At 34.7% G+C, this 12,330-nt stretch overlaps 1 protein-coding gene across 2 annotated transcripts in view; it reads left to right on the forward strand.

Annotated features, from left to right (window-relative positions):
• LOC115417421 (FYN-binding protein 1) overlaps window positions 1–12,330 on the forward strand; it is a 32,610-nt gene that overhangs the window by 12,839 nt on the left and 7,441 nt on the right. For both annotated transcript variants that reach the window (XM_030131331.1, XM_030131330.1), the window contains exons 2-12: window positions 846–1,500; window positions 3,620–3,731; window positions 4,769–4,824; window positions 4,973–5,010; window positions 5,301–5,332; window positions 7,393–7,522; window positions 8,380–8,542; window positions 10,710–10,860; window positions 11,115–11,131; window positions 11,984–12,041; window positions 12,150–12,192. In XM_030131331.1, the coding sequence (XP_029987191.1) occupies window positions 846–1,500; window positions 3,620–3,731; window positions 4,769–4,824; window positions 4,973–5,010; window positions 5,301–5,332; window positions 7,393–7,522; window positions 8,380–8,542; window positions 10,710–10,860; window positions 11,115–11,131; window positions 11,984–12,041; window positions 12,150–12,192 (1,455 nt within the window). The remainder of the gene's footprint in view (window positions 1–845; window positions 1,501–3,619; window positions 3,732–4,768; window positions 4,825–4,972; window positions 5,011–5,300; window positions 5,333–7,392; window positions 7,523–8,379; window positions 8,543–10,709; window positions 10,861–11,114; window positions 11,132–11,983; window positions 12,042–12,149; window positions 12,193–12,330) is intronic.

A 12,330-nucleotide genomic window follows, 5' to 3' on the forward strand; every position in this document is an offset into this window, starting at 1 on the left:
AAAAACTAACCTAAATTTGTTGCAAAGATTAAAGTCACTATTTATTGTGACCTCTGACCCCAAGACAAGCAGCAGTACAAACAGTTACAAACATCTGACATGTGTTGAATAAAACCTGGTGTAAAACATCAGAATATTAATGCCATAAATCTCATATTGTCTGAACAAAAGGGTTAAAGACATGTTAAGTGCAAATGGAGGTCACACTGAATACGACTCCCCAGGTTTGTAGAAGCTGTTTTTACCTGAAACTCGTGTTTTTCCCGCTGTTCATATTTCACATTTATCAGATTGGATCTAAATACAGACAAATGCATATGTGTGGACGTTAGAACTTTAATAAACAAACTGAATGTTAGACTAGGACTTTTGCACACAAATGTATTTTGTGTTAGTGTCAACAATGAAATACAAGTAACAGTAGATTTTAATATCAGTGCTTAACTCTCCTCACTCTTTCTTATCTGGGTTGTAAATACTTCTTTTCATCCATTTATTTGGGAATTTTTTTATAGGAATTAAAATTATAATAACTGCTTATTTTGTTGTTTTTTACAGTGTGAAACAGGTCAAAGGTCATTTACTAATCATTGTTTTCAGTTTTAATTGTATCTTCTTGCTCAGTTCAGGCTCTTTTTCAGAGAATTAGAACTAGAACTGGAAGATGTGTCTGTGTTTATGGAGATGAAAACAATCAGGAAGTTATGTGAGTGCAAAGTGTCGCCTTCTTGAGCCGGAGTCGGGGTTTCACTGCAGCGTCTGAGCGTGGGGGGCATGCCGTGCTCGATGCTGACTTCCTGCTTCAGTTGTCAGTGTGTGCAGCTGAGTGTCTGTGCTGTTTTCAGGAGGAGAACGTCGACGTCAAGGCTCTGAGGGCCCGTTTCACCAACAAGGCCAGCACCTCAGACACCAGCAGCAGAGACAGCGGATCTCCCAAGTCTCCACGACCGGGGTTTGGGAGGGCGATCCTACCACCAGTGGAGAACGACCAGGTGCATCACAGACTGTCTCCTGCAGCCCCTCCCTCACTGGCCTATTCAGGCCTGGTCAAGTCCCCAAGACCGGATCCAACCACCGCCTCCAACCTCAGACCTCCTGCTTTTCCACGACCGCCTCCAAATCCTGCAGTGAGGGGGTCCGTCCAGCAGGTGGACGCCACCAAAGTCAGGCAGACCGGAGAGTTACTGCAAAACATGATGCTGAGGCACCAGAGACCTGCAGGCCTCAAACCAGGCCCACCCCCAGGTCCTGGTCCAAGTCCAGGTCCAAGTCCAGGTCCAAGTCCGACTCAGGCCCCTACGCTGGCCCCCATGCCAATGCCTGGTACACTTCGACAGAACCGCCAGAGGAGTGCTGGGGATGTGACCCCTCTGAGGAGACCCCTACCTCCTGAAGGACCCCTGCCCCTGAAACCCAAACGGCCCCCGAACGTGAACCTGGAGCCCTTTAGGAGGTTCATCCAGGGCCCGCCTGCCCGACCCGGCCCCAGGAGGATCAACGGTGAGTCTGTGGAGAACCACCCAACCTGCGAAATAAAGAGAGATACTCAGAAAATATGTCGTTTAAAAGGAAAATCACACTTTTTATTAAAACACATTAAATATGAGTGAAGTAGTTTATTAGCACACAGACAGAAGTCACATATCATGTCTTTAATCACTGTTGAAACTAATTTCTCTTAAATACCTCTTCATTATTATCAGTAAAAGGATATGACCACAACTACAATCATGTAAATATGTTCTAATCTTTATGTCTGATTTAACCCACTTCTAACACTGATGTCTTGTTTATGTCTAATTATGTCATTATTAACAGTGGTCTAATGGTTTACACTGTGAAAAGAATATTAGGATCATCATTTATGTATTAAAAAAACTCTCTCCTGCTCACGATAAATAAGCAGAAGTTAGGTGGTTATTGAGGCGTTATGTATCTGAGTTTGTCCTCTTTTTTTAATACTATTTAGCTGTACCTTTTTTCCTCAGACAAGAATAAAGTATAAACTTTAGACTTTCCACATAGTGAGTGGGAAGTTTATTGTGAGTTAATGTTACTCACCAGTTAATATGACTAGTTGGAATTTTTCCCCCCAATATCTAACACTTTGAAGAGGAAATGAGAGTTTTAGAAAAGAAACCATTTTCAGCTGGAATAGAATAGAATAGAATAGAATAGAATAGAATAGAATAGAATAGAATAGAATAGAATAGAATAGAATAGAATAGAATAGAATAGAATAGAATAGAATACCACTAATTTGCTCAGTAAAATGATAGAACCATAGTGATAGTCATGTAAATATGTTCTTATCTTTATTAACAAGTGTAAATTTAACCCATTTCCGACTCTATTGTCTTGTTTATAAGTATTTTATTATTAGAAACAGTGGCCTAATGATTTAAACTGTGAAAAGAATTCTAGGGTCATCGTTTATGTTTTTAAAAAAGCCTTTTGTGCTCACTATAAATAAGCAGAAATGAAGTGAGTTGTAAAATGTCATAGTGCAGATTAAGGCGTAAAAAAGAGGAAATACTTGGTCCTAACGAGTCCGTATGTGTATTTTACAGAATTCATTGCATTCATTTCAAATTCCAACATTTGTTCAGATTCAGGGTGGAGACATGGGGCTTTTGTTTGAACAGGTTTGGTTTGGTTTTGTTTTTGTGGTCCAGTCCGGGGCAGATGTTCTATCGATCAGTCATATTTATTTATATAGCACCAAATCATAACGAAAGTTATCACATGACACTTTACATATAGAACTGGTGAAACCAGACTGTCAAGCCAAAAGGTAACGGGACGACATTTAGGGGCGTTTTCTTCACCTCATTAACCACAGGCATTTTTTGGTTTGAAAAACTCAAGTTTCAGAAGTGAAACATTTCCATTTATCTGCTTTGGTTTTGGGAAATATAATGTGATTTTTGGTAGACTGGTTTGCAATCAGACTATCTGCTGTAGAAATGTATAATATCATACCCTTTCTATTTGTTTTTATCATCTATTTATACATATTCGCACAGTTATTATTTCACTGAATTAAACCTCACATTGCAAGAATTTTTTTTTTTGTAAATGAGTGCGATGTTTCGCTCGATTAGGTTCATTTTTCCTTCATTTAAAAAAAAAAATGCTATTTCCTTTTTTAAGATTGTTAAAATTGCACTTCCGTCTCTTCCCTTATTTCGTGTTGTTCATATTTGTTCAGGTTATTCACATTTTTTGTGAAAGGATAGTTTGTAAATGTACATGTTTTTGTGTCATTTAACTTTTTTACACGAAAACAAGGAGAAAGAAATTGGAGTTATCATTATTTCATAGATTATTATTTACTGGTCTGACCCACTTGAGATCATACCTGAACTAAAATTATTTCAACATCCTTGATTGTTAATATCTTCAGTGTAGTTTTGGCATTTCACAAATTCATGGACTATTTGGGGGCTGCTTTGTGGTTAGTGGTAGAGTAAAAATTAAATGTGTAAGTGTATTCCACTGCTGATGTGGAAATGTGTTCATTAAATGCAGCAAACTGTAAAATAACACATCTAACTGAGTGTGAGGCTGAGCATGTGGATGATTATGTGGTGAACGTCCGTCCGTCTGTCCTCTGCAGGTTCTCCAGCCTCCACGGGCAGACAGATGTCTTTACCTACAGTCACCAGTCCTCCTAAACCTCCACAACACTCCTCCAAACCCAGCAGACTGCCTCACCAGATCGCCTCAGTGTGAGTCCGACCCTTCACAACCTGCACAAACCCCAAAATAAAACCGACAGAAACACAGGAACTAACTTTAGTCCAGCGGTAACTCACCGACTCCACTCACAGCTGCCGTTCTCTGAGGTGTTTCATCACAGTTTCAACGTTTTCATCATATGTCTCCACTTTGTCCAACACGATGAGGCAATGTCCCATATTTATTTTTAGATGAGATGAGTTCAAACAGGTCAGGTTTCCATCTAGATGGTTTTATATATGGGATTGTATATATATAGAACATTGAGTGATTTATCCACATTTCTTCATTTTATTGATGATTTTATGCATTTTTTTGTTAATTTTATTGATGATTTTGTTCATTAGTTGATGGTTTTATTCATTTTTTGCTAATTTCATTGATGATTTGGTCCTCTTTTTGATGGTTTTATTGATTTTAGTTTGTCATATCAATGATTTTGGCTCAATTTTGTTCATTTTGTTGAGTATTTTGTAAAGTGTTTCTTAATTTTATTGATGATTTTGTTCTCTTTTTGACAATTTTTTTCATTTTTGTTCAGCTTCTGAATAATTTTGTAGCTCTTTTCCTCAGTTTTGTTAATTTTTGTTCCTTTATATATGTTTAATTCATCTTTGATCATTTTAGTGATGTTTTGTTCATTTCTGTTTATTTTATTGATCAATTTGATATCTTTGGATGATTTTGGTTGTTTTTGTTCTTTTTGTCAATGATTTTGGCTTTATTTTGTTCGTATTTTGTTTGTTTATTCATGTTTAACTACATTTTTGATCATTTTAGTGACGTTTTGTTGATTTTTGTTTGTTGTATTGATGATTTTCTCCCTTTTTGTTCATCTTATCAATGATTTTCTCTTTTAGCTTATATTATTAGTCTATAAGTTTTACTGTGTGCATGTCAAGTCACTTTCTTTCTTTCATTTTTCTTTCTTTGTTTCTTTCTTAGTTAAGCACAGATACACATGTATGAAAAAAAGTGTTTTTGCTGAATGTGGTTTTTTTAATTTTTTTTTTAATATAAATTACAGGGACTTTGATGATGACCAGGAGCCTTATGACGACATTGCAAACTATGAAAAGAACGGTAAAGTTACATAGAATTTGCTTCCAAAACATCATTTATCCAACAGACACATTTATCACACAATGCTTCGGAATTTAAAAATTTTATTCTGAATGTGAAAAGCTTTATAAGAAAAACAGTCTTTTTAATAGCTTGTGTGATTTCACAGAGTCCTGGAGTGAAAACAGTTCACAGTGTGTCGACGGGGTAAGAACTGAAAACTGAAATAAAACTTTACTTTCTGTAAAATGAAAATATCAAGTGTTTTATGAATTCAGTGCAGGTGTAGTAAGAACACACTGCACTGTAGTCTGAATAAAGTTCTGTTTTTTGCTGGAATATTAACTTAATATGAATGTGATACTGAAATTAACACATTTACTTCGCATTTGTGTTTAACTTAATTGCTGTCACATATCAAATCATGTGCCCAGTGTGTGGAATTAGCATTTAATCTGAGTTTTAACCTTTAATATTAACATATTTTTCTCTTGTAGGACGATGAAGACGTGTACGAGTTTATTGATGAGTGAGTGAAAACCTTTTTTATTCGATCTAATGTTTGTGTCTTCATTAAATACGAGCTGTGCACTTCAATAGTACAGTATGTTGTTGTTGCTGTGAGAGAATAAACCACGGCTCTTTTGCATTTATTTCTGTTGCTGCTACTGTTATATTTCCTCCTACACAACTTGTGCATCTACTACAGGGACAACCTTGAATATCCATATTAATCACAGGCTTCATTTTGTTTTCGATATAATAACTTAAACAGCATACATTTTGACGGTCTGCAGTGTTGTAGTGTGTTGAAAACAGTGCAAAAACTTTATTTACGACTATAATGTGTGACTGGGATGTGTGAGCATTTCATGCTAAAAGTGGGACAGTGTGAGAAAATGCAGGGTGGAGCTGCCGCTGTCAAATGTGGGTAGATGGGAAGAAAAACGAAATGATAAAAGCCTGAAGCTCACTGCAGAGTCTGCAAGGCATGATACTGTGAAAAAGAGTGAAAAAAGTTATTCAGATCTCAACCACAAAGCAGCTATGTGAATGTAACACTGATGGATTTTATTAACCCTTTTAAGACTGCCATCATAAGAGGCTGCCCAGGTGTTTTCATGTTTTCTTTGCAATAAAATCGTCAGAAAATATGTTTTTTGCCAAGTCTTTTGCACCTCTGTTTTCAGGAAGAACTTAACTTTCAATATCTGACCATTAATTACACTGAGTTACAAAAAAATGTTTTTTGCAAGTTGTCTAGGTTTTTTCAACTGAATTAGGACCATTTTATACCGCTAAATCCAAAAATGACATCTGTTTTTCTCAATCAGGTCAGGTTTTTTTGCTAATTTGATTTCGAAAAATTTGATCTTCTCACAATCTGCGCCCAAACTTTATCTTGGTCACCAAGTTTAATACCAAAATAAGATTGGTAAGCACACTTTATGAAACTTGTGACTTGATTCCTGTTAGGTACAATGGTGTATTCACCGCAGATGTAGCAGAATACGTCAGGCTTATTTTTGCAAGATCTTCTAGTCGAAGCCATTTCATTCACCTGTAATATTAAAAAAAACATGAATCATAAATTGGCAAAAGTCAAATCTTCAGAACTCGTTTATTGCAAGAAATATGAAAGAATTTTGTATCATATGATGTGAAAATGCCCATAAATGTAAGCAAAAATGTTCAAAAGCCAATATGTAGCATAGTTCAGAAAGTCGACCTGATTGAGCAAAATTAATGTGATTTTTGGATTCAGCATCAAAATTATCCTAAATCAGCTCAGAAAACTGAAACAATAAATTTGTTGTTGACCAGTGTTATCATTAATAAATGCTTAAAACAATGTGTAGCAAAAAAGAAAAAAAATGCATGTATGTATCTTTATTTAGGCAGGACAGTGCATATTAATGAACACATTTATCCATTCCATTTCAGTATAAACATGTAAATATGCCAGAGTTAGCATCAGAATGGATGTTTTTAGCATATTTATTATCATGAACAACTGTAAATGTTCATAACAAAACTTTTTGAGATTACAAAAACAAACTTTCAACTATTTTACATCTACTCAAACATGCTTTTTGGTCTTGAACATTCAGTATACATATTATGGCTTCATATTTTTTGTTATTTCCAGACCTGTAATTTCTGATATAGTGTCGGAAAGCTCAGGATCTCAGCTTTCTGATACTGTTTTAATTTTGTGGATAGCGCAAACAGTTCAGGAGTCACAGTCATTTGAATGCTTTAAAGTATAAAATGCAGTGCCAGAGAGATTGCTGTTGTTAGAGGGTAACTGAGTCAAATATGTTATTGACTGAGGGGATGCAGTCACTGTCAAAAGTTTTGGATGTGATATGAAGTGTCTTTTTTTGCAGAGAAAAGATCAAAGAGGAATATTCAAACATGGGAAAAACCTGCAAGAGCAAAACTTGCAAAAACAAAATTTGTGTCACTTGCTGCAATTAAAAAGATGCACTTGCGTCTCGAAAAAGTTTTGTTCTTTCACATTTTAACCAAAAAGGATTTTTTTCTGTAAAGTCACTTTTTATTGTGATTGTGCCATTTCTGTTTTAGAGATCAGACTGAAGTGAATCCAGTCAACATTGAGTTAAATAAAAAAGAAGCCAAAAGGCAACGAGAGCAAGAGAAAAAAGACCACATGCAGCGTCAAAAAAGAGAAAATGAACTAAGGAAGAACTTTAAGGTAAAAAAGTAACAAAAACATCTAAAATTTCACAGCAAATTTACTTAAATGGCCAAGCAGTAATCTGCGATGGCGTATTAAGAAAATAAAAACACTTGTCACTATGAGAATAAAGTCATAACCTATCGAGATAACAGCCTTAATTTTATGAGAATAAAGGTGAATACAAAAATAGTCATAATTTGACGAGAATAAAGTTGTAATATTATGAGAAAGTTGTACTCTAAAAAAAAATCCTAATTTAATGAAAATTATGTTGTACTTTTATGTGATTAAAATAGTAATATTTTGAAAATAAATTTGCAATAGTGCGATTAAAAAGCCATAATTTAGAAACTGTAAGCCTTAAGCCTTGTTGATGACAGAGTTTCCGGTTTCAGTGAACACAACAAGCGAAGCAGCAACTTTCACCTCTGTTGGAACGGACGACAAATGCTAATGTGTTAATGGTGGGCGGGGCTAATAGGTTCAGTATTTGGCCGTGCATAAACTTCAAATGAAAGTATAACCTCGCAAAATGTTCCAAGTTCTTCTTTCTGCGATGAGTGGGTATGACTTTTCTTGTAAATTATGATATTTTTCCACCTGTTTTTAAATTACAACTGTACTCTTGTAATATTATGGCTTTATTATTAAAATAATACGACTTTCTTCCATAAAACTTTGTCTATTTTGTATTTGACTTTATTCTCAGAAAACTATGGGTTTTATCTCGATATTTAATGACTTTATTTTCATAGTGACGAGTGTTTTTATTTTCTTATGTGGCTCTAATATGCCGTTGTAGTAATTATCACTTCATGTATTTTATCATTTATCTTTCATTAATTCGTGTAAGTTCTTGTTTCTTGTTGTAGTTGCAGGGGGAGGTGGAGGTTCTTCATACCGCCAAAGTGCGACACAACTGGTATGGAGGAGGGAAACTGGACCTCAATGTGCGACAAGGCGACAGTGTGGAGATCATCCGAGTGAAGAATAACCCCGGAGGAAAGTGGTTGGGTCGGTCTATGAGCGGAAACTGTGAGTTTCACATCAAATCTCAGAAAATCATGTCAACGTCAACCTCATTTAAGTTATATCAGTGCATGTATCAGCTCCTTAAATCAACACAAAGGAAAAAAGATATTGATAAGTTGAAGCCTAAATATTGTAACATCAAGGTTTTGCACCTAAAAGTGGAGTGGCTGCTAAGAAACTGCAGTAACATTAGGGAACATTAGAAAAAAATGGAGTAAAAAAAATCATGTTACGCAGATGATATTCAGCTTTCTGTTATAAAGTAATTTGTGCAAATTGTGTTTTCACTGCTCTAGTGTTTGTGGTAATTCTGTGTTTAATCATTGAATTAATAGTAAGTAAAGTAAGTAAAGTAAATTTTATTTATAGAGCACTTTTCACAGACAGAGTCACAAAGTGCTTTATCAATTCAAATCAGAATCAAATTAAGTTTACAGAGACCCAACAGAATCCTTCAGGAGCAAACACTTGTGATTGGTGACAGTGGAAGGAAAAACTTCCCTTTAACAGCAGAAACCTCGAGCAGACCCAGACTCCTGAAGGATGGCTGTCTGCCTTGACCAGTTGGGGTTAAAGAGAGAGAGAGAGAGAGAGTAAAGGAGGAGAAAAGAGAGAGCGATAGAGATATAGAGAGACTGGGGGGGGGGGGGGGGGATGACACATGGAGTATGTTATGATGAATACATAGAGTGTAATCAGTCTGTGGTGGTCCTGGGTCAGGTGGGAGACTAAAAAGCCTTTTTGAACATATTATTGAACATTAAATTCTTTTATGTGTTAAAAAGTTTTAGATAAACAGTGGTGAAGCTGAGTTCCTCAAAACAATAACTGAAATCTCCAAATAAACTTCAAGAAAATATTGATGTTTATAAAGTATATGGACAAAAATACTGGGACACATCATGTCTACAGCTGTAAGATGTCCTGTTCATGCTGATTGGAGATATAAACATCAATATTTCCTTAAAGTTTAATGGGAGATTTATCTTCCTAAGTGAGATGTGAAGAAAGTAGATTAAAAATAATTATTTACAGTCACAGCATGAAAAATATTTTAGAAATTTAGAGGTAGAAAATTATAAATCATAGCAATGGATAAAAAAATTAAAATGAAAAAGAATCGATGCTGAGAGAAATTAAGTAAAAACCATCTCTAAGGATTTTTTTATTATTATTATTATTATAGACTTTATTTAACCAGAAAAAAAAAAAAAAGAGATGAAAAATTTCTTTTTCAAGAATGTCCTGGCCAAGAGAGCAGCAGCAAAGGCTGCACAAAATGGAAATCACAGCCATACATCCACACTAATATACATAAACACAATGAAAGTCAGTACTAAAAACAACCATAAAACTGATAAGAATGTACATATAAAACGTCACCATTATTTTAAAAGGTACTAAAAGTTGTTCATTAAAAGCATCTCAAAGCTGAACCCAATTCAATCAATTAGGAAAAACATCTACACCCACATTTGTCCTTTTCTCACTCATTTAAAATGACTTGGAATCATATATGTAAAAAGTTCTTTGCATTTATGATTTTTTTCATTGTAATGTGATGTTGTCGTTGTTTGTCATTACTCTGTCGTCGTTGTTGTTTTTGGTTTGTTTGTTTATTTGTTTGATTTTCCCTTTGTTTATGTGTTGTTGTTTTTCTGTCCACAATGTCTTGTTAACTATCACTAATAAAACGAAAAATAAATAAATAAATGCATACATACATACATACATACATACATACATACATACATAAAATGACTTTGTATGTATTAAAAAATTTTTGAAGCAAAGATAACAATTTCAACAAAACTAACCAATGCAATTATATTATATTTACATTTGTCATTATTGTTTTGTATCCCAGAGCCCTGTTTGAAAAGAAACACCTGAATTCAACGTGTCCACATACTTTTGTCCATATAGTGTATATTTGTTATGGTCAACACTGTTAAACACTTTCATCTTCTTTTTAATAAAAAAACGTATTCACCTATCATACACTCTTTGTAAATTGTACTTCGGCCTCATCAACAACAACTCTACTACCTGTTTTGAATCCCTGAAAGGCTGTCAGACAAATACAACATGAAACCGGATAATTATTTCATGAATTGTAACGAAGAGTTGATTATTGATTTTGACGTATCTATTCTGTTGTGACTTCCAGACGGTTACATCAGTAACACCTGCGTCGACATCGACTACGAGGCTGTGAAACGTAAAGTGCTTCAGTCCAGAAAAATGGACACTTCACCGCTGCCTCCGCCGCCACCGGATCCTCCTCAGCTGTTAAATCTGGAGTCGAACAGCAGAGACAGGTACAGGAAACCATGTGGACCTGCAGAATAAACGCCGAGACACAAAATCCATCAGTACATACAGGATGTGTTCATATTAGACCTTCAGACACAACTGAAATCTGGAGAGTTTATCTGCTCTGGATGTGTGTTTTAAACGAGAGATTCATTAAAGAGATGAATATTCTGCAATTTCTCTGCAATATTCTGCAGCTTTTTCAGTTTCACTCATGCATTCTCCCACTGACGTGATTTCTGTTTCCTTTTCCCCCCAGTTTGGTTCCAGATGACGGTAAGTAATAACAAAACAACTGTCAGTTCCAGGTTTTTGGGGGGTTTTTTGTTTGTTTTTTATTAACCTTTATTTAAGCAGAAAAAAAGACTTTTGAGATTTTAAAAAAAATCTTTTGCAAGAGTGTCTTGGCCAAGACAGCAGCAGCAGTTACAGCAAGTATAAATTTCATCCATACATCCACACTAAAAACAGACATAAAACACATAATAAAACTCAGTTCTAAAACCGTACGTAAAACGCCAAACTAAGAACATACGGTACTGTGCAAAAATTTTAGGTGGCCTTTAGATTTGTTGTTTTTGCATCATTGAAATGAACATGCATACTTATTTCTCAGTCTCTTTTCTTCAGATACAACAAGATGCTAATATATAATGTACAATATTATAATAAATGGTGATAAATCACTTGAGAAAGTTAAATAGAGAAAAAAAATCCTCTGGAAGCTGCTACAAAAGTAGGACTGGGACTTTAAGGGTTTAATGTTTATTTACATCTGAAAAGGAGTGAGAAGATGTTCATGACTGAGATGAATGTTCATCTTTAACCATCAGTGATGCATTCTTTATAGACTAAAGACGTCTGTTTTTATCACATTTAAACAAACACATTGTACTATTTGTTAAAGTTATGTATTTGAAACATAATATACGATTACATTTATCACAATCATTGCCCATTTCTTTTATCTGAAATATTTCCTATTAGGTAATTATTTAATGTTTTGATCCGACGTTATCTAACAGAGAGTTTTTAATACCAATAAGACCATTTTATTTCATCCAAATCTATGAATTATTTCCAAAAACACTAAACATTACACTGTTATTTTATTTACTTTCTCTACAGATGATTATGATGATGTTCAACCACTGGAGGATTTCCCTCCTCCACCCATTGAAATCAGGTATTTATCCATTTGGTCCTGGTGTTTAAGTGTAGTTTAATACTTTTACCTTTAGTCTGTGGATTATTTTAATTCTGAAAAGTAAAAACAATCTTCTTTTTATTCCAGCATAGATCCCAAAGTTGAAAAGGAGCTAAGAAAAAAATTTAAGGTAATAATTTGAAGTTCTTACTGTTGATTATCAGAGTTGAATTTTCTTTATTTCATGAAGATGATGGTTTTTAATTCAGTTTCTGAAAATGTGCTCTTTTATAATGAAAAGGTCTTGTTTTCATCAGTATTATTTTGA

This window comes from Sphaeramia orbicularis, chromosome 4 (assembly GCF_902148855.1).
Source record: "Sphaeramia orbicularis chromosome 4, fSphaOr1.1, whole genome shotgun sequence".
Classification (NCBI taxonomy): Eukaryota; Metazoa; Chordata; class Actinopteri; order Kurtiformes; family Apogonidae; genus Sphaeramia; species Sphaeramia orbicularis.